This window comes from Diadema setosum, chromosome 3 (genome assembly GCF_964275005.1).
Source record: "Diadema setosum chromosome 3, eeDiaSeto1, whole genome shotgun sequence".
Classification (NCBI taxonomy): domain Eukaryota; kingdom Metazoa; phylum Echinodermata; class Echinoidea; order Diadematoida; family Diadematidae; genus Diadema; species Diadema setosum.
In genome coordinates, this window is record NC_092687.1 from 3,807,061 (window position 1) to 3,831,023 (window position 23,963).

General features: G+C 39.3%; 1 protein-coding gene across 1 annotated transcript in view; it reads left to right on the plus strand.

Annotated features, from left to right (window-relative positions):
* The window catches only part of LOC140226673 (uncharacterized), a 125,391-nt gene that overhangs the window by 49,589 nt on the left and 51,839 nt on the right, over positions 1-23,963 (plus strand). Inside the window, exons 5-7 of the mRNA XM_072307113.1 lie at positions 8,849-9,016; positions 18,766-18,933; positions 22,832-22,999. Of these exons, the coding sequence (XP_072163214.1) occupies positions 8,849-9,016; positions 18,766-18,933; positions 22,832-22,999 (504 nt within the window). The remainder of the gene's footprint in view (positions 1-8,848; positions 9,017-18,765; positions 18,934-22,831; positions 23,000-23,963) is intronic.

Genomic DNA, 23,963 nt, shown 5'->3' on the forward strand with positions numbered 1-23,963 from the left:
CAACTTCCTTTGTTTACGGATTAAGCCAGTAGACAATTGTAGAGGATCAAGCCAATGCTGCTCTCTGATTGGTCAATTTCCCAATGATGTCATTGGAGTGGATGTACCTATTGCAACCCAACTAGAGTGGATGTAGTACCTTTTGCAACCGAAATGATTTTTAAATGTAATTTTTTAACACTTTCTCGTTGGAAATTCAGCTTTTCGTTAGTATATGTGTAAAGATGACCTAAAAATGAGCACATCAAGACCAAAAAGTGGATTTTGATGGAAAATGGATGTAGTACCTTTTTGCAACTGACCTCTTCATATATGCATATTATTTATATATGTGTGTGAAACTGCACCACAAAACAAAGAAAAAGTCGCCAGACATAGATTTTCAGTTAAGGGCAGAATCTGAAAGAGCGGACTCTGAGCTTTAAAATGTGACCGGCGACAACGGTTTCAGGCAAAAGTCGGGAATTTTGAAAATTCATTTTTTCACTGAATCACATTGCCCATCTCCTAAGCTTGGCATTGATATAAAACACTTGAATTCTTCGGCACCATAAGTGGGCATAGCAAGAGAAATAAAATGCACTTTTTAAGTTGTTAGCCTGACAAAATTGCGAGAAAACAGGCTTTAAAGATTCACCTCTTTCTCAAAGACTTATGTCCGAGCGTCGATGCGAGGGGAGAATCACCCATCCGTACGATGGTGCCAATCGATGTTAAGCTCCGCCTCTAGCAACAACATCGCCTTCTGATTGGCTCACTGAGAGAGTCAAATTTCCCGGGCACCTTCCTCGGAGCTCAGCGCATGGAGCCGAAAAACAATGCGTTTCGCTCGGGTTTGTTTACAGTGCGTCTTTCAAGATGGCGAATACGATAATTGCACGTATGGCGTACATGTGTGTGGTGCACGCATTACGCAATGGCATCCACACGCCATGACCGTGTGCATGTAACAGGAGCGGTGGCGAATCCACACATTTACAAATCGCGTTTTCATTGTGGTTGATTTGTCTATATCATTGGCAACCCTTTTGAAGGCAAAAAATTGCTTGTGCTGGCAAGGCTCACGCTTCATGTTTGTGTTGTTTTTACAAGACACGCATATGTTGCTTTGTTCGGTGGTGCTAATTAAATCAAAACAAACAAACAAACAAACTCGACTCGTTAGTTTGGTGCGATCTTGACGTGTAGTATTTGAATATAATTAGTCACATGTGACCGCTCCTTTCCTCTCATCTACTCCAGTACCTTCATGCTGTCATAATTTCTACTTCTTGTACAAGTAGACAAGTTTGAGAATATCTAGTTTTCTTTTCACACGGTTATGTCTCAAATACTATGACAAAAATATACATTGCATTCATGTCATTCATCAGAAAAAAAACCTTAATCACTTACAACATTACATTTATATCAAAAGACTTCTTAAAACATAAAGTAGAAAAAACAAGACTTCACATATGCCATGATCCAAATCATTAAAAAAAGCCAAACAAGCGTGCATTTCAATCAGACAAAAAAATAAAGATTAATACTGTATAAAAAAACGGCAGGTGAGAGAGAAAGAACATCCTAACTGACAAACCATATGTTTGGAGATCAGAAAAGGACATTAAAAAAAATTATGTTCTTGAGATTTGGATTTCTGTCCCTTCCATTTGTTGGTGCAGGTGGTGCTACAAACACTTCTATCACGTTAAACTCGGTTACATTAGCACATGTACACACTCTATATAGTATCTACACACGTGCATGTATTTAAAAAGGATCCTAATTTACAATGTGTTGTTAAAAGATACACCAGAGGCAAGCACACGCACACCCACACACCCCCACAAACCCACTCACGCACACACGCACACATACACACTCACACACAACATAACTATTCATTTAACAAGCGAATTAAATGAGGAATAGCACTGGTCTTATGTCTTTCAGTTCTGTACCGGACAGTGGTGAATTTCTGTTTACTTCTTGTATCATGTGAGTGATTACGGGGTGGCGGAAGCAGGTGGTGCAACTTGGAGGATGGATCCAGGAGGGTCCTCGCGAAGGACACACAGAGGTCTCGCCGCCTGTCACTGAGGGTGGGGAGGTGCAGAGTGTCCCTAGCGTCTGAATAGCTGGAATGGCTTCGACCAATGATGATTCTGCAGGCTCGCTTTTGTATGCGTTCAATCAAGTCAACCTGTTTCTTGGTGAGAGCCGCGGCCCAAACAGGAACAGCGTATTCTAGAATTGGTATAATGGTGGACAGATAGACTGTTAGGAGGTCAGCTGGGGGAAGGCCATGGAACTTAAGTCTGCGCAGAATGAAGAGTCGACTGTTGCCCTTGCAGACCATGCTGCTGACCTGGGTGTCCCATTTCAAATTTGATTAGATGAACACTCCTAGTAGCTTAACAACTTTGTTGTTCTCGAGCACTTGGTCGTTAAGCGTTATGATGGTTGGTGGTGGAAGCGCCCTTGCAAAACATATATCCATGTTTGCACACTTCTTCAAGTTAAGACGCATGTTACTATCACTTGCCCATTGTTGTAGTTCCATTAGTTTGTCAGGCAGTGAAGATTGACTGTAGATCTTACGACATTCGACTACTGTTAGGTCGTCCACGTAGTTGTAGTGTTGGGTATCAGTAGGCGCGTCGCCATTGTTGAAGACGTCGTTGATTAAGGCTGCAAAGACTACTGGTCCCAGTTTCGTACCCTGCGGGACTCCTGACGTGAGGATACATGGGTCAGAGAGTGTGTTTTTGTACTTTACTCGCTGTTCTCTGCTACACAAGAAATCTGCGATCCAGGCGACGTATGACGGAACCACTCCCATATTGATCAGTCTTCCAATGGCGACAGTGTGGTCAACGTGGTCAAAAGCTTTAGAGAAGTCAGTTAGCAGGAGAGTCAAAAGGGAACCAGTGGTGTCCGCGTGTTTGTGAAAGGTGTCCAAGATGTTAACAAGACAGTGTGTAGTAGACACCCCCTTCATGTTCCCATACTGTGCTGGATCTAGCTGGGGGCGCATTATACGTAATGTGTCACGAGCCACAAAGTGTTCTGCCACCTTAGCGAAGTGGTCTGTAAGGGCGATGGGACGAAGGTTGCTGATTTTGGAATTGGAACAACATTGGCTTGTTTTCATTCCGAAGGCACTTCGTGATCGCCGTAGGAAGCGTTCATGATGTGTGACAGGGGACGAGAGAGTTCATAGGCGAAAAGCCGGATGAACCTAGCGGAAACCCCGTCAGGGCCACAAGACTTCCGCTGTTTGACATGATTGAGTTGTGTGAAGACTTCATGCGGTTCTACATGGAGCGGTGGCGGTGAAGGTAAGTATGCGGGCAAGCGCGATTTGTGGCAAGCACAGAAAGATCACCACAGATTGACGCGAAGTGCTGACTTATAGCGTCACCGATAGCTTTATGGTCGTTCGGGGCAATATCAGGGACAGTGATGCTCATCTTTGGGGCATTTCCAGACAGCATTCTGATATGTCTGAACCATTCACCAGGAGAAGATTTCTTCAATCATTGCACTTGATTGGCGTAATTATTGTTTTTCTTCGCTTTGCGGATTTCTCGTATCACTTTGTTTCTCAGTTGTCTCCATAGGAACTCGCGCTTTTCGCTAAATGCTCTCTGTCGTTTGTCTATCAGGGACTTGATAAGAGGAGTGATCCACACTTTGTCCTCACTATGCAGTTTCACTGACCTCTGCGGAAAGTAATTGTCGATTCATGGACTGTTTGATAAAAGGCCGAGCACTTAGCCTGTACACCGTGTGCATCATATACTTCTGACCAATCGTGGTCAGATATCCATGTTCCGTACTGACGAATGCTGCTACCTGGCATGGGCCGCACGAGACGTTTTCGCGTGGTGTTGCTCCGCTAAGTCTCGACAGTTGGCAAGTGTAGGACGCAGTTGTGGTCGCTAAGTCCTATGGGTGGTATGATCTCTGCTGGACGATAACTGCTAGATCTGTTTGTGAATATCTTATCAAGGATGACATCACCGCGAGTGGGTTGGTCAACGACCTGGAAGAACGCGTTGGACATGACTACGCTGATGTCCAGGTGATTAAGGTCACCCATGATGAAGACCGCAGTATCGGGTTGGTTGGTTAGAATAACGTCAATTGTGAATCCGATATGATCAAGGAGTGATGCGGCAACTGGGCTACGGGGTGGGTAATACACTGCTCCAATGACTATTCTCGAGGTAGAGCGAGGAAGCCGATGAGGACGGAGAGCAATCCATAATGTTTCCATACCATCAGAAACCTTGATGTCTTCTAGTATCACCCCATTCAGCTCTTCCTTAGCGTAGACAGCCACACCTCCTCCCCGGTGATCAAGCCGGGGTCTGGAGAAAAGATCGTAGCCAGGGATGCAGTGAAGACTAGCAGGTTGGTCAGCCGTGAACCAAGATTCCGTTATTGTGGCAATTTCAATGCCGTTGTTATTGAGGACGACGCTCAGTTAATCGGTTCTATTGTTCATTGACAGAGGATTACACAGTAACAAAGACGGTAGCTGGTTTTGGTGCCTGTGCACTGAAGAAGAGGTTGCTATTGAAACCAAGATGGCATGTCGGATAGTTCGACTGGTGCGGGTTTCAATGGCTGTTGCACTTTTAATGGCCGACACTCTCTCTGTCACTATTGTTTGAATCTGTCTCTGCTTATTCACACCAGCGCGACAACCACGTTTATTTGATTTGGCAATATTGAAATCCTTCAACAACTTCCAAGTTTCATTTGGTATTTTTGTTGTAGGCAAGTTTCGTCCAATATTGTGCAATGTCTGCAGTGAATACTTCATGAGCGAGGCCATCGCTATACAGTGTTCGGGGATGGCGCCTCGTATATCGTTCTTGCATACGGTACAACAGGTACCGAAGAGACACCAAGGACGATTCACACAGCGAACACGGCAGAAAAATTATTATTAAAACAACTTACTTGAGATGGTCTTTGGTTACGTGCAAAGTCCTCCTACATTATCCTTGACATATAATATCATCTACACAGAAAATCCACTGAGTCACAACACTGGAAAACGGGCAAAAAATTGTGAAAATAGATTGCAAATTAGGAGCGCCAAGAAAGGTGCGCTTGTGCTGCCGAGGGCGCACTTCAACAATCTGATACTGCTTTGTATGTTTTACTCTCTCTTTTTTTTTGGGGGGGGGGGGCACAGACTGTTATCATTTTGTTTTGATTTGTTATTGCACTTGTAGAAAGAAAATGCAGAAATAGAACGAAACCAAGCCAATCCAAACGAGCGATCAGTTATGCAAATTATATATGTGTCAACCAAATTTATTGCATCATTATAGGTTTAAACAGTCTCGAGATAAACAATAATAAATGTAACTTAATTCTTATTCACAGGAACTTTAAAAATCAAAGAGCATTGTGAATTTAACTGAAGTAATGAGTCGCAGAATCGATAATAATTTGTTTGTTTGTCTGTTTTTTTTTCTTTGTTTGTTTGCTTGTTTGTTTTGAGACAAAGGCTGAAATTTTTAGCTATTGCGATAATTCATTGTCCGATGCCCATCCTGCATTGTGCGTATACAGTTTACATTATTAGCTCTTTCCTTAGAAATACATGACACATTTTGAGATGTCCTTTAAACATGAAGTCATCACATGAAAATCTTTACATATAACGAAGTCCGTCATTGATGTGTCTTAGCAACAATAATTTCTCATAAGACTTTCATCTGGTCCCTTCAAACAGTGATCAGTCACGCAATTGGACAAAGAGAAAAAGAGAAAAAGGACAAAGAGAAAAAGGACAAAGAGAAATTGAACAAAGAGAAAAAGGTACGAGTTTGGTAATGTTTCCCCGACACAATGATATCAATGACGATCGGATCGCGTGGACTAAATGAGGGGATGATGTCATGTCCTCTCAAGCTAATTCCTAGCAAGATTTATTTCTAGTATCGGATCATTATATAGATGATGACTGGCGGGGGAGGGAACATACCGAATGTTCCTCCCGAAGGGTTTGAAATACTATTGAGGGAGGTTATAATATCCGAGACGAAGTCGAGGGACTTACAGCTTCCCGAAATAGCATTTCAAATCCTGAGGGGGTTGTTCCCAACAACAAAAGTCATCGTCTGTTACATTATATGGGTTGGTCAAATACGTCAAACACGTCAACGTCAACGACCAGCACAACGCACTCGATGGGTCGCTCTCGCAGAGTCAAATTCTCTGGGCGCTCGCGGTCCTAGGCTTTTTGTCATGTTACGTGAAAATGTTTTCCCATTGGAGAACATTACAAAATGTCCGCCGATGGGCGAACACAAGGGATGTGCCTCCATCACGTGACTGCGTTTAGCCAATCACTAACCGGTATTTGACTTACACATTTTATATAACATGTGACCCTGCACCTCAAAACAAATAAAAAGTCGCCAGACATGAATTTTTTAGCTTAGAACATAATTATTCTGAAAGAACAGACTTTAAGCTTTAAAATGATGTATAACTCAAATCAAATGGACTCTCCTAACCTATCTAAATGTTGGAAAGAAAGCACAAAGTCTGGAAAAGTGTGAACTGAGAAAAGAGGCTCTGAAGTGCAGTGTCTAATCAAGCGCTTAATCTTTACCAAACCGTGCTGGCTGTGCAATGAATGGGACAAAAACGGGAAGTAAACCACCAGAGTAACAACAATGACGGGATTATCAGATTAAAATGAAATTAAGCATGCCTCATTAACACATTCTGTCCATAATCAATGCCAAATTTCAAAGCAGTAGCACTATCCTTTCAAAAGTTATTAGAGTTGAAAGTGAAGAGTGTGGACAAATTTTTTCAGAAATGAAAAGGGGATTCTAAAGATACACCTAATCACACTATTCTACCAAAAATATTCGAGATAAACTGCTAAAAAAACACACTTTCGTGCTCGTTTCATGATACCAGATTTTAACATAATGTAAAAGAAGACCCGCTCTTTCAGAAAATACGAAAAATGCAAGTTCGGCTAGGTTGACCCATTTCACTTATTTTCAGTCCTCACGCAAAATCAGTGAGTGCGACTTTATGTTCGTTTTGAGGTGGACGGCGACATATATTGTATTCATCTATGTTCATGTACCGTGGTACATCACATAGTAATATGCTTATCTCGATAAATATCGATATTTACCTTAGTCATTTAAAAGATGAATGGAAGAAATGAATTGATGCATCAATATCAGGATATGATGCATTGTTATCGCATAATTCACTTTTTTTGGGGGGGGGGGGGGGCTGGGGGCTGGGGCGTTGCGAATAGTGAGAAGTCATTCCCACCCTACTGCGTGTTTTGACCGCGACACATGTTTTGTTTTTGTTTTTGTCTTTGTTTTTTTACCATCCAACTATGCTAAGCAGGTGACATCAATTAGTCACACTGGAGGATTTCACATCTCGGTTGCTGCATATGTGATGCAGCAACCTACGCCAAGAGTATCTGTACCATGTGAAACCTTCAGACTCTTGAGCTATATCATGTCCACGTAGATGACGTGTTCTTTTTCGCCCTTGCCGGATCAACATCAAGAGCAAAAGTAACATATTTTACCTTTGCCTAATCTCAATCCCTGTTGACGAAGAATACAATGCATGACCGATTTGTCTATACCTGACAGGGCAGTCATAAAAGAACTCTTCTTTTATGATAATAATGGCTCCTTGGTTGAGTAGCCATAATAAGAATATAATTTGATTCTAACCCATGGCCTCCTGATTGCTAGACAGGCGTCACGTCAACTAGACTACCAGGCACCACTCGATAGCCAATGATGCTGCTAATGCCTTATAGTAACGGCAATGCACTGATTCATTTGAATTATGATTTGGACGTCGGGTTGATTTTATTTCAACTTACTGACGATTTGCCCTTCATCGACGGAAATAAAGACGGATTTTTCGTTGTTTGTGTAATAGTCATGATTAAAAAATATAAATATCATGGGCATATACTCGATGGGATTCTAACCCACGACCTTAATTGAGTATATAAATATAAGAACGACCCAAGTCCAATCTTTGGCCAAATTCAGTTTGACATGGGAATTTGTAGCTTATGCATGGACTCATCTTGTGTGTAAATGATAAGTCCTAATTACCCCCGGAAGTGCCTGAAATAAATGAGTTAAATCTTATTTGAATGTAAGAATGAAGGACTTGGGTCATTCTTACATTCATATTATAGCGCCCTCTCTCGTCCTTCTCTCATCTCTATAGCAGAATATCATGTATATGAATCAAAGAACGACCCAAGTCCATCACACAAAATGGCGTCTCCACAATTAATGTTAATGTTAATTGTCATAATGTTCTAATTTGCATATACAATGTTGCCTTCCCATCACAGTTAAATAGAAGATTATTGGACAAACAAAACAGATATGAAGTTTTTTTTAGTTTACTCGAAATGGTCTTCAATGGACTTGGGTCGTTCTTACATTCATATACTCAATTATTAGGCAGGCGTCATGTCCGCTAGACTACCGACCCGATAACCAAAAGGGTTTGAAACCATCATACTAATACACACCGATTAACTAACCATCACATATGCTTGAATACAGGGAGTAATTTCGAATTCTCAATTTTTTTTCTAGCAAAAGTTACTTATGTTACCGTAATAATTTGTATTATTCCATGATTCATGTATTTTTTTTTTACCTCATAGTAGTAGGCAAATGAGTTGATATTCTTTTCAAACAGTTTGATTACCACTGTTAAAGTATTGCGTCAGAAAATCAAGCCTTACCGAAATCTCTTCCCACACGTCCGTCTCCTTTAATATTACTCCACTTCCTATTGTGCTGCATAGCTAAGAGAAATGAGACACGCTGGAGGACCTGACATCTCGGCTGCTGCATCACAAGCCTACGCCAAGAGTATCTGTACCATGCCTAATCTTAAGACTCTGGAGCTATGTGATGTCAAGATAGCAGACGAGTTCTTTGCCGCCCTCGCCGCATCAGCATTAGAAGCAAGGGTATTTTCACTAAGGCTCATTTCGTTTTAACGAAGGGAAGCATTCATATCCAGTTAATCTGTAAGAAAGGAACAAACAACGTAGTCATACAAAATGAACGTAATATCAAAGTAGTTCGAAAGGGCCAATATGTTTCTTTAACTTATTGATTAGTTTTCCTTCATCACCTGAAAAAACACAAATATTGATTAGTGTTTTAGAGGAAAGGCATGACTAAAATCTTGAGCAAACATTCTTATCAACGACTTCACGATTACTAAGCAGGCGTCGTGTCCATCAGACAACAGAGCTTTCACCCGAAACAAAGAGGTTTATTCTAACGGATAAGACCATCACACTTATACACACTTATTTTACTGACCTGCTGATGCTGATGATGATCAAATTATGTGCATGGAGAAATAAAAAGTACATGTATATATATATATGTATATATATATATATATATATATATATATATATATATGACTCTGCACCTCAAAACAAACAAAAAGTCGCCAGACATGAATTTTTAGTTAAGACCATATTCTGAGAGAGCAGACTTTAAGCTTTAAAATGATGTATAACTCAATCAAATGGACTCTCGTAACCTATCTAAATATTGGGAAGAAAGCACAAACTCAGGAAAAGTGTGAACTGAGAAAAAGAGGCTCTGAAGTACAGTGTCTATTCAAGCGCTTAATCTTTACCAAACCGTGCTGGCTGTGTGATGAATGGGACAAAACACAGGAAGTAAACCGCCAGAGTAACAACAATGAAGGGATAATCAGATTAAAGTGAAATTAAGCATGCCTCATTAACACATTCTGTCCATAATTAATGCCAACTATCAAAGCAGTAGCACTATTTTTTCAAAAGTTATTAGAGTTGAAAGTGAAGAGTGTGGACAAGGTTTTTCAGAAATGAAAAAGAGATTCTAAAGACACACCTAGTCACACTATTCTACCAAAAATGTTCGAGATAAACTGCTAAAAAAACACACTTTCCTGCCCGTTTAATGATACCAAATTTTAGCATAATGTAAAAGAAGACCTGCTCTTTCAGAAAATATGAAAAAGTCAAGTTCGGCTTGGTTGACCCATTTCACTTATTTTCAGTCCTCACGCAAAATCAGTGTGTGCGACTTTATGTTCGTTTTGAGGTGCACGGTCACATATATATATATATATAGGTATATGCATATGATATACATGTGTATATATATATATATATATATATACATATTCTTGGGATTCTCATTTGAATTCGGGCAAAAATTCCTGATACCGTAGTAATTAGAATTCATCCATTATTAATGTATTTTATTACCTTTGAATATTCATATGTACTGAATTGTCTTTTTATTTGAATGATTACCACACTGACAGTGTGGGTAATGATTCCGAGAACCAAGCTTTCCATTGCGTAGGAACGGAACTATGTTGTTTTAGGAACAAGAGTATTTGTGACCGTGATCACAAAACGAACAAAAAGTCGCACACACTGATTTTGCTTCAGGACTGAAAAATAGGTGAAATGGGTCAACCTAGCCGATCTTCACCTTTTTCATATTTTCTGAAAGAGCAAGTTTTCTTCTACATTATACTAAAATTTTGGATCATGAAATGGGCAGGAAAGTGTGTTTCTAGCAGTTCATCTCGAACATTTTTTTTTTTTTTTGGGGGGGGGGGTAGAATAATGTGATTAGATGTGTCTTTAGAGTCCACTTTTCATTTCTTAAAAAAAAAACCTTGTACACACTCTTCACTTTCAACTCTAATAACTTTTTGAAAGGATGATGCTACTGCTTCGAAAGAAGGCATTGATTGTGTACAAAATGTGTTTATAAGGCATGCTCAATTTTTTTTTAATCTGATAATCCCTTCATTGTTTTAACCCCAGCGGTTTACATCCTGTTTTTTTTTTTTGTCCCATTCATCGCACAGCCAGAACGGCTTGGTGAAGATTAAGCGCTTGAATAGACACTGTACTTCAGAGCCTCTTTTCTCAGTTCACACTTTTCCCGAATGTCGGCCGTCAGATGGTAAAACGGTCTATCTCGAAAATTGCTGTTCTGAGAAAAATGACTTTAAAGTTTAGAGGTTTGAGCTTTTTTACGAGATGGGTATAATGCATTTTTAGCAATGGGACAAGAAGAAGCATATCAAACACTGATAACTGAAGAATTTTGTGCGTATTTGGGGTTTTAATTATAAAATAAATGAGATTTTTGTGCAGATAGACTGTTTAACCACAGCACATGTATACACTCCGCTACACATCATAAGATGGTAAAATGGTCTATCTTCTAGATAGACCACAAACACTATTGCCATACTATGGTAAAATGGTCTATCTTTTAGTTAGACCATTTTACCGTTCTATCTTGTGGTTTTAAAGTGGTCTTTCTTCCCATATGAAAGTTTTGCAAAAATACTGAAGTTTAGCGTACGGCCGGATGTCAAGCGCGTTTTTTGCCGAAAAATGCCTTTTTAGCCAAAAATTTGAAAGAATATCAAAAAAATCAAGATTTTTACTTTTTTATCGAAAAAAATAATAGTTTATAAGTACCTTTTAAACTAGAAATGTGTTATCTTCCATTTCAAGTGTAGAACCTAACTAATATACATTTGAAAGTAGAATATTACACGCACATATATGGCGCAATGAAACATAAAACCGTGATTTACTTAAAATTTTACTTTGCAGAATCTACCAATATTTCAAAGTTGTTTTTTTTAAACTACCGAAATCAGTCTATTCAAACGTTTTTATTTGTTCGAAATATAATATATGTTCTGATATCTTATGCAGCAAAGAAATTATAAGATAAGGCGAAAGATAACTCGTTTTAATGTTATCCTAAATGGGACGATGTATTTTTTACTGGACGCGCATTTTGAATGGAAAATCGAATGTATAGCGTAGGCCCATTGTACATGGTATAGTGCGTGTAGGTATGTCAGCTATCCAACCTGTCCATTGACTTCGCCGATTATGTAAGATAAGTAACTTATCTTACATAATCGGCGAAGTCAATGGACAGGTTGGATAGCTGACTGCAAAAACCCTTTGTGACACCTTGATATGACTGAAATGTGCTTATTTGCCAGAAAAAAAAAATACAAAGAGGGCTGGTCAGTAATGTTGTTACCATGGCAACTGATCATTTAGGTCACTCCCAGAAAATTTCAAATATTCATGATTTTAAAACGTAGAAGTGTTGAAACATGTTTTTGTATGTGTGTGTGAGAAATGTATTAATCTTACTAATCTGTTTAACAATGAAACCTGCTTATACCAGTTATATATAGATTGCTTACTATGTTTGGAAATGGTTGTCATGGAAACCGTGATAAGAAATCACGTTTTACTTGGCAAAATTACGGTACCAAATCTCCCATCCTGCATACTCAACCTCCCCCCCCCCCCCCCCCCGAGAAGCTTGGGAATTCATGGTTATCAATACAATGCTATATAGTTTGCATTCTCGGGCCCTGAAACGCAGCCCTGCAAGGGATAGGCACGAAAGCACTTTTACATTTTGTAATGTTCTAAGGCGAGGTGTTTGCATTTTATTTTGATCTATCCTCCCGCAGAAAACTTACTAAATGTTTCTTTTATGATTGATTGTTTACATGAGCGTTGTTTGGAGCGCACAATTATTCGGCGACTTAAGAATATCATATATGTATCCTACATATTTGTGTGAAATAATAAGGCAAATATCACCCTCAAAAAAAAGAGAAAACAACAAGTAAAAAGGAAGTAGAAATGAAATGCGAACAATGCAATAACAGCCTCATTTCCCCTTCCCATCATTAAGTCGGTTAAATCATCGAGTCTATAATATTTATCCTTGGCCAAGTTCTATGACCTTGGAGCAGACAGTCATGTAACAAATGGTTTGTTTGCAATTCGATTGTATTTTTTTTTTGCGTGTGTGTTCTATATTATCACATCTTTGTGATTTAAAAAAAAAATCATTTCAGTTATCATAAACACTCTAAATTCCCAGTCAACCAACAAAACGTATTACACAATGTGCACACGCTCGCAACCATCGTCTCAAACTGCGTTTACGGACTATATCAACACACAATGAAATACAGTAAACAGTAAACGAAGCAATTTCTCTCTTTCTTTTTTTTTTAATAATGATTTGCCATCAGCGCACATTTACTAGAAAAGCAGCACTTGACATCTATGTTGTTGGTTATCAAAATGCTTTTTATTTATTTCGTTTTGGAATGTAAAGAACCTCAGTCTCGATTTGTGGACATCTAAAAACAAAAACAAAAATTCCATCTGAAAGCAATCTTCTTAAATGAAAGAATGAGTCCTCAGTGATTTTTTTTTTTATCATGAACAAATGTCTGTGACATACATCCAAAGACTTTGAAAATCAACAATACAAATTGCACTGACTACATTAACTGCATGGATAAACTCTATTTGTTTAATGTGACGTATGCTATGTGTCCACCATCACAAACGTTACACCAGTTAGAAAAACAAAATTTTCTCTTTAGGCGATATTTCAATATCTCTATCTTTTTCACAGTTTCTGGTTACATATCCTAGCTAATTATGACTGTACGCTGTTGCATTGAATTTTCGTCACTGTATAACTAAATTAGAATGGTGACTTCCAAAATTTTAAAATTCTACCTTTAGTCTGATTTTATTTTTGTGTTCTGCAGACCAGTGCGATAAGATATCTTGTACTGAGCATTCCTCTCTCAGTGAAGAAAAAAAATCACCTCTCCAAAACATGTGGGTAATGCTTCCCTCTAATACTTTCCCTTATCCTAAGTACCAGAATACATTGCTGGGGCCCTGAATAGCTAACATAAATTATATTTAGTATTACTAACATCATGACAATTATGGCACATGTGAAAAAAGAAAAAACAAAACAAAACAACTGGAAAAACATACATCTTGACCAGATCATATTCTTTTCACTACTTCTTGTACTTGGTGTTTGGGTTGGAACCTTTTACTGATGTCTTTTATATCTTAAACTAGAAAAAAAAAAAAACATGCTCTGTGCTATTTCCTTTCAGATTCAGCAACTGTTCCTTTGTGAAGTTTTCTCTTTTTAAGCACTTTAATGTGCAGGTTTTTTTTTTTTCTGACCAACGTCATATATTTTCCTCCATCTGATGAAAAAAGGCAAAGTTCACTCCCTTTTGTTGACCCCCCCCCCCCCAAAAAAAAAAGACATTCCAATCTGGCAGACCTCTACTCTAGAGACTAGTATTAATTAGTGCTAACGTTCAGAGCTAATGTTAGGATATTCTATTCAGATCAAGGTCTAGAAATGTTAGATTTAACGTGAACTCTTACTTTTATGGAGCAAAGTTAGCCTAACGTTAGATGTATAATATGTATCATTTATGCATAGATTTTAGAACCTCAAGAGGGTCTAGATGTCTAAACTTAGGTCTATCTAACGGTAGGCTGGGTCTTACAATAAAACTGCCATTATATACTAGCGTAAGGTTACTAGAAACCTCTAACGTTAGGTAGAATCAGTGGCCCAGATTTTGACTAGACGCCAGCTATTTCTACTTAAGACTCGTTAGATTTTATAATAATTATACAGGTATAACTAGGGTTAGTACTGTATTTGATTAGACTCTAAACGTTAGTAATAGTAGATCTAGCGTTAGAGCACTACGCTATACGGTACCTTCTGTATAGACTATGCACAGTCTCTTGCCCTGGACCTGGCTCTAACGTTAGCCCTACAAATACAGTGTACATCTAACGTTAATAGTAGGCCTAATAGGGTGGGCCTGTACTGTCTACGGTATACAACTGCTAATGTGCTAACGTTAGGTGTTAAGTTCATTGTGATTAAGGCCCAACGGTTAGCTCGATTGAATAATTGTTTTGGCATAACACTTAACACCAACAGGCGTAGAGCCCTAATTCACCTAACAGTTAACACATTCTAACCCCTAACGATAGCTAATGTCCAGAGTTAAAGAGAGTGTAATCGTTAGATCCCATAGACGTAACGTTAGACGAGGATTCAGTCTAACTGCATGTGATGAGGCCATAGATTAGAAACCTTAGATCGAACAAGACACCTAAATCTAGACGTAAACCTCAAGCAAGGCCTCTTTTCGCACCGTGTCAAGACGGGCCTTACGGAATAATCGGTGTTCCACACCGCCGGCACGGCCGACGGTCGGGTGGCGTCGCGGGGGGCAATATTTTTTTTTTCCCAGGATGGGAAAGTCACTAGTGTGTGTAAAGTCTATGGCAGTCTACTGACAAAAAACGTCTGAAACTAAGACTATAGGGAGACAAATTGTGTTTGCATACTTTAAAAGCCCAATGACCACCAATCTCGGCAGCTCCTCCCTGTGGCACGATGTGTTAGTGCTCTGATCATGGAGCTATCAGTGATAAAAAGATGGACGGTGGTTCGAATCCCACGCTGGGTTTTGCTCACCATATTGTTTCCATTTTTGCTCTTAATTTGTAAAGTATAATAAGTTTGTAACGGTTTATTCCGTCAGGCTTATAGAGAGTAATAAAGTCAAAGACTTGATAGTTATTCTCTATCCAAGTCACCAAGACAAATAAATGCCTTTCCCATCCTGGGAAAAAAAATATCGCGCCCGGGGGTTGGTAGGCATGCCCGCTGGATCGGTGCGAAATGCAGTCATAAGGCATCGGCCTATACGTTAGATTCTACTAGCGCTTGAACATTGATATTTTATACCAAATCTCAAATCAAAGTGATATATCTAACTGTTAGATCAAAACAAATTTAAAAGTTCCCTTATGCAGTGCAGTAGAGAACTATGTATTTATTTACTAATTTACTTACATTCGAGGCAGTGGCGTAACTACGGGGGGGGGGGGGCATGGGGGGGGGGGGCACGTGCCCCCCAATCCGCTAGTAAAAAAAAAAAAAAAAAAAAAAAAGGAAAAAGAAAAAAAAAACCTACCAAAATGGTAATTCAAGGGTTAAGTAAACTGCTTTTGAAATCGCCATGAAAGGATGATCAAGAAAAAAGATATTTTTCTAAGATTTCTTTTAACCATATAATTAAAGAGGTATTATAGTGAAACATTGTTCAAAAAGCCCGGAGACGACAAAAGATTGTGATTCAGTGTGATTCCTGGTTGGCATTTTGAATACAAGCATGGATGTGCGCAGTGTACTCAGAACATCGGAATGGTAAAAAGAGTCGCTGCAATGTTGCGCAATGATGTTTGATAGGTTGTACACATTAAGCTTGATCATTGATTTTGCAGTGTTGCTTTACATACTAGTCTATATTAAAATGCCTTGCATTGCCAATAATAAGACTTGACCTTGGCTATTTCCTAACTTTTCCATCTATATGAAACACACACACTCACAAACACCAGATGCTCTATATAAAGTGCAGATTTTGGACATCCTTCTCCCGCTTGGTCACTTCGACGCTCCCTCGCTGGTCATACCTCCCCCAATCATAAACATAAACCGACACCCTTGACTACCAGTGGCGGATCCAGGGGGCGCACCGGGCGCCCCCTTCCTCCAAAGCGAAAAATATATATATGTAGCTACAATTTGGACTGTAAAATGTCAAAATTTTCAAGCTCGCTCGCTTCGCTCGCTCGCATTTAATCGTTATGCAATTCTTCTGATGCTGCTGTCAGTAATTGCCAGCAGTTGCGCCCGGTACGTCCCCTCCCCTTAATTTCCAAAGCGAAAAAATATAGCTACAAACGGCAGTTTTTGGACTGTAAAATGTCAAAATTTTCAAGCTCGCTCGCTCGCATTTAATCGTTATGCAATTCTCCTGATGTTGCTGTAAGTAACTGCCAGCAGTTGCGCCCGGTGCGCCCCCTCCCCTTAATTTCCAAAGCGAAAAAAATATAGCTACAAACGGCAGTTTTTGGACTGTAAAATGTCAAAATTTTGAAGCTCGCTCGCTTCGCTCGCTCGAATTTAATCGTTATGCAACTCTCCTGATGTTGCTGTCAGTAATTGCCAGCAGTTGTGCCCGGTGCGCCCAGGCCCTCTCCTTAATTTCCAAAGCGAAAAAATATAGCTATAAACGGCAGTTTTGGGACTGTAAAATGTCAAAATTTTCAAGCTCGCTCGCTTCGCTCGCTCGCATTTAATCGTTATGCAGTTCTCCTGATGTTGTTGTCAGTAATTGCCAGCAGTTGCGCCCGGTGCGCCCCCTCTCCTTAATTTCCAAATCGAAAAAATATAGCTACAAACGGCAGTTTTGGGACTGTAAAATGTCAAAATTTTCAAGCTCGCTCGCTTCGCTCGCTCGCATTTAATCGCTATGCAATTCTCCTGATGTTGCTGTCAGTAATTGCCAGCAGTTGCGCCCGATGCACCCCCTCCCCGTAATTTCCAAAGCGAAAAAATATACCTAAAAACGGCAGTTTTGGGAACATAAAATTTCAAAATTTTCAAGCTCGCTCGCATTTAACCGTTATATGCCATTCTCCTGATATTACTGCCAGTAATTGCCAGCAATTGCACCAGATGCGCCCCCCCCCCCCCGAATTTCCAAAGCGGAAAAATATAGCTACAAACGGCAGTTTGGGGACTGTAAAATGTCAAAATTTTCAAGTTCGCTCGCTTCGCTCGCTCGCATTTAATCGTTATGCCATTCTCGTGATGTTACTGCCAGCAACTGCCAGCAGTTGCGCCCGGTGCAACCCCCTTAATTTCCAAAGCAAATATATATATATATTATATATACATACATATATTATTATATATAGCTACAAACGGCAGTTTGGGGACTGTAAAATGTCAAAATTTTCAAGCTCGCTCGCTCCGCTCGCTCGCATTTAATTATTACGTTATGCAATTCTGATGTTGCTGCCATGAGGTGCCCCCCCCCCCAATGTCTTGACCCACGGTACGCCATTCGAGGAAATAGTCCCCTTTTCAGTCACCACGTCTCCAACTCAACGACTGTTCCAACATTTTAGTCCCGCGAGAGATTTTTACCTGTAGACGACGTACGCACACGTATACAAGCAGCGCGCGGCCGTGAGGTGGTAAATTGGTCTAACTCGAAGATAGATCATTTTACCATCTGACAGCGATGATCAAAAAATCTCACTTAAGAAGGTTAAAAGGTTTATGTAAAAGATAGCTCGTTTTACCTCCAAACGATATTACCGACAATGGGCTAACTCAAAGATAGACCGTTTTACCATCAAATCTGAAGGAAAAATACAAAAAAGTACCAAGATAGCGGAAATTATCTCTAAAACAAGACATGATGGGATTTTCTCGATAGCACCATTGGAAAGAGCACCCTCACATATTCCGGAAAGTGAACTTAACTCAAAAAGTCAAATTTTCGAGTTAGACCGTTTTACCATCTGACGGCCGATGTGTGCTTTCTTTCCAATATTTGGATAGGTTAGGAGAGTCAATTTGATTTGAGTTATACATCACTTGAAAGCTTAGAGCCTGCTCTTTTAGAATATGTTCTTCACTGTAATTTCATGTCTGGCGACTTTCTGTTTGTTTTGTGATGCAGGGTCACATATTTCATGTGAAGAATTCTTGTAAGCCCTCAAATAGTGGATACTCTTCTTCTCGTCGCATTATGTATATGCATATTTTGTCGTTGCTGCTTTTGTTTTTGTATTTTCAGTGTGTGTGTGGGGGGGGGGGGCTGGGTTAAGGGAAAATGAATTATTTTTTTCTCCCACAACATAGTCTCCCAACATGTATTTCACATCATTTTTCAACTTTCTACTGTGCTGCATAGCTGAAATTGGTAAGTCACACTGGAGGACCTGACATCTCGGCTACTGCATCACAGGCCTACGCTCAGAGTATCTGCACCATGCCAAACCTTAAGACTCTGGAGCTACATGATGTGAAGATAGAAGACGAGTTCTTTTCCGCTCTCGCCGCATCAGCATCAGAAGCAAAGGTATCTTTTATCAAGGCACATTTCGTTTTAACGAAGAGTAACATTCATATCCAGTTTGTCTGTGAAAAGGAACATACAACGTAGTCATACAACATGAACGTAATATCAAAATAGTTCAAAAGGGTCAATATGTTTCTGCAACATATTGACTAATTGTCCCTCATCGCCATAAATAAATACAAATATTGATCAGTGTTTTAGAGGAAAGCCATGACTAAAATCTTGAGCAAACATTCTCGGATGTGATTTGTACCAACGACCTCACGATTGCTGGGCAGGCGTCGTGTCCATTAGACAACCGAGCTTGCACCCTAAAACCAAAGAAGGTTTCTCTAATTGATAGGAACCATCACATCGATATACACTATTATTATTACTGACGGTCATACGCATGAAGCGAAAAAAAAAGAAATATTGTCATGGGATTCTTATTTCATTGAATAATCCGTATCCTTCCATAATCAATATATTCTGTTACCTTTGAATATCCTTATGTATTGAATTGCCTTGTATTTTAAATGATTGCCACAATTACAGTTTGGGTAATCAGTCCGAGAAGCAAGCTTTCCATTTTGTAGGAACGGGACTATATTGCTCTAGGAATGGTTTTAAGAAGAAAAAAATTCAATATGTGATGGCTTCTATAGTAAGACTTCACATAATGAATATCCATCTTAGTCGTAGGATGTATGTTCACATTTTGTTGTTGCTTTTGGTCTTTTTAAGGGGGCTGGGTCGAGGGAAGAATAAGTTATTATTTCCTCCTAAAACATGTATGATGTATAACTCAAATCAAATGGACTCTCCTAACCTATCTAAATGTTGGAAAGAAAGCACAAAGTCTGGAAAAGTGTGAACTGAGAAAAGAGGCTCTGAAGTGCAGTGTCTAATCAAGCGCTTAATCTTTACCAAACCGTGCTGGCTGTGCAATGAATGGGACAAAAACGGGAAGTAAACCACCAGAGTAACAACAATGACGGGATTATCAGATTAAAATGAAATTAAGCATGCCTCATTAACACATTCTGTCCATAATCAATGCCAAATTTCAAAGCAGTAGCACTATCCTTTCAAAAGTTATTAGAGTTGAAAGTGAAGAGTGTGGACAAGGTTTTTCAGAAATGAAAAGGGGATTCCAAAGATACACCTAATCACACTACTCTACCAAAAATATTCGAGATAAACTGCTAAAAAAACACACTTTCGTGCTCGTTTCATGATACCAGATTTTAACATAATGTAAAAGAAGACCCGCTCTTTCAGAAAATACGAAAAATGCAAGTTCGGCTAGGTTGACCCATTTCACTTATTTTCAGTCCTCACGCAAAATCAGTGAGTGCGACTTTATGTTCGTTTTGAGGTGGACGGCGACATATATGTGACCCGCTACAACAAAATGATCCTAAAGTCGGGTGAGGTCGATTATGTGAAAATTGCATGACACAATTCCCTAATCTTTCTGCTTTAAATTGATATATAACACGTCTTATAAAAATAATCGGCTGCGGAGATATCGATGTTTAAAAGAGAGCATGTCAAGACGTCTGGGAAATCACTGTTTCGAGAAAAGCGCCTTAAAAGTTCTCCTTGCAACGCAATCACAAGCAAGAGACACGCAAGTCAGTATTCACCTCCGGACAACAGAAGTTAAGCCCTAGCAACCCCCGATATGCTCATCCAAACACAGCGTCAGCGATCTCCTCACCGACCAATCAGTGGCCAGGATGTCAGGAGAAGCGGCTAGGCATAGCGCAACCCGCCCGCACGCACCAGTCGACTGGGCAGTGTGCGAGCTTCACGCTTCGGTTAGCGGCAAGCAGCAAACTGACCAATGAGATCACTCTGGTCATTGTTAGGGGCGGAGCCTATGTGTGGCGCTCAATCCAAATGTTCGAACCAGTTTCTGCTTCGTTGAAACGCCAAAAAAACATGGCCCAGAAAAACGCTATTTTTTGGTCTTTCCTTTCATTATTTTGCTTCAAAATTTCGACAGATGATAGAAAACATGTTAGATTCCAATAATATATTAAAATCAGAAAATCGTAAGTTTTGACCAATTTTAATGCTCTGACTTCAAACTCGATTTTCACGGCTTCGACCGTGCGCGACTTTAGGACCTTTTTGTTGTAGCGGGTCACATATTGTATTCATCTATGTTCATGTACCGTGGTACATCACATAGTAATATGCTTATCTCGATAAATATCGATATTTACCTTAGTCATTTAAAAGATGAATGGAAGAAATGAATTGATGCATCAATATCAGGATATGATGCATTGTTATCGCATAATTCACTTTTTTTTTTTTGGGGGGGGGGGGGGGCTGGGGGCTGGGGCGTTGCGAATAGTGAGAAGTCATTCCCACCCTACTGTGTGTTTTGACCGCGACACATGTTTTGTTTTTGTTTTTGTCTTTGTTTTTTTACCATCCAACTATGCTAAGCAGGTGACATCAATTAGTCACACTGGAGGATTTCACATCTCGGTTGCTGCATATGTGATGCAGCAACCTACGCCAAGAGTATCTGTACCATGTGAAACCTTCAGACTCTTGAGCTATATCATGTCCATGTAGATGACGTGTTCTTTTTCGCCCTTGCCGGATCAACATCAAGAGCAAAAGTAACATATTTTACCTTTGCCTAATCTCAATCCCTGTTGACGAAGAATACAATGCATGACCGATTTGTCTATACCTGACAGGGCAGTCATAAAAGAACTCTTCTTTTATGATAATAATGGCTCCTTGGTTGAGTAGCCATAATAAGAATATAATTTGATTCTAACCCATGGCCTCCTGATTGCTAGACAGGCGTCACGTCAACTAGACTACCAGGCACCACTCGATAGCCAATGATGCTGCTAATGCCTTATAGTAACGGCAATGCACTGATTCATTTGAATTATGATTTGGACGTCGGGTTGATTTTATTTCAACTTACTGACGATTTGCCCTTCATCGACGGAAATAAAGACGGATTTTTCGTTGTTTGTGTAATAGTCATGATTAAAAAATATAAATATCATGGGCATATACTCGATGGGATTCTAACCCACGACCTTAATTGAGTATATAAATATAAGAACGACCCAAGTCCAATCTTTGGCCAAATTCAGTTTGACATGGGAATTTGTAGCTTATGCATGGACTCATCTTGTGTGTAAATGATAAGTCCTAATTACCCCCGGAAGTGCCTGAAATAAATGAGTTAAATCTTATTTGAATGTAAGAATGAAGGACTTGGGTCATTCTTACATTCATATTATAGCGCCCTCTCTCGTCCTTCTCTCATCTCTATAGCAGAATATCATGTATATGAATCAAAGAACGACCCAAGTCCATCACACAAAATGGCGTCTCCACAATTAATGTTAATGTTAATTGTCATAATGTTCTAATTTGCATATACAATGTTGCCTTCCCATCACAGTTAAATAGAAGATTATTGGACAAACAAAACAGATATGAAGTTTTTTTTAGTTTACTCGAAATGGTCTTCAATGGACTTGGGTCGTTCTTACATTCATATACTCAATTATTAGGCAGGCGTCATGTCCGCTAGACTACCGACCCGATAACCAAAAGGGTTTGAAACCATCATACTAATACACACCGATTAACTAACCATCACATATGCTTGAATACAGGGAGTAATTTCGAATTCTCAATTTTTTTTCTAGCAAAAGTTACTTATGTTACCGTAATAATTTGTATTATTCCATGATTCATGTATTTTTTTTTTACCTCATAGTAGTAGGCAAATGAGTTGATATTCTTTTCAAACAGTTTGATTACCACTGTTAAAGTATTGCGTCAGAAAATCAAGCCTTACCGAAATCTCTTCCCACACGTCCGTCTCCTTTAATATTACTCCACTTCCTATTGTGCTTCATAGCTAAGAGAAATGAGACACGCTGGAGGACCTGACATCTCGGCTGCTGCATCACAAGCCTACGCCAAGAGTATCTGTACCATGCCTAATCTTAAGACTCTGGAGCTATGTGATGTCAAGATAGCAGACGAGTTCTTTGCCGCCCTCGCCGCATCAGCATTAGAAGCAAGGGTATTTTCACTAAGGCTCATTTCGTTTTAACGAAGGGAAGCATTCATATCCAGTTAATCTGTAAGAAAGGAACAAACAACGTAGTCATACAAAATGAACGTAATATCAAAGTAGTTCGAAAGGGCCAATATGTTTCTTTAACTTATTGATTAGTTTTCCTTCATCACCTGAAAAAACACAAATATTGATTGGTGTTTTAGAGGAAAGGCATGACTAAAATCTTGAGCAAACATTCTTATCAACGACTTCACGATTACTAAGCAGGCGTCGTGTCCATCAGACAACAGAGCTTTCACCCGAAACAAAGAGGTTTATTCTAACGGATAAGACCATCACACTTATACACACTTATTTTACTGACCTGCTGATGCTGATGATGATCAAATTATGTGCATGGAGAAATAAAAAGTACATGTATATATATATATGTATATATATATATATATATATATATATATATATATGACTCTGCACCTCAAAACAAACAAAAAGTCGCCAGACATGAATTTTTAGTTAAGACCATATTCTGAGAGAGCAGACTTTAAGCTTTAAAATGATGTATAACTCAATCAAATGGACTCTCGTAACCTATCTAAATATTGGGAAGAAAGCACAAACTCAGGAAAAGTGTGAACTGAGAAAAAGAGGCTCTGAAGTACAGTGTCTATTCAAGCGCTTAATCTTTACCAAACCGTGCTGGCTGTGTGATGAATGGGACAAAACACAGGAAGTAAACCGCCAGAGTAACAACAATGAAGGGATAATCAGATTAAAGTGAAATTAAGCATGCCTCATTAACACATTCTGTCCATAATTAATGCCAACTATCAAAGCAGTAGCACTATTTTTTCAAAAGTTATTAGAGTTGAAAGTGAAGAGTGTGGACAAGGTTTTTCAGAAATGAAAAAGAGATTCTAAAGACACACCTAATCACACTATTCTACCAAAAATGTTCGAGATAAAC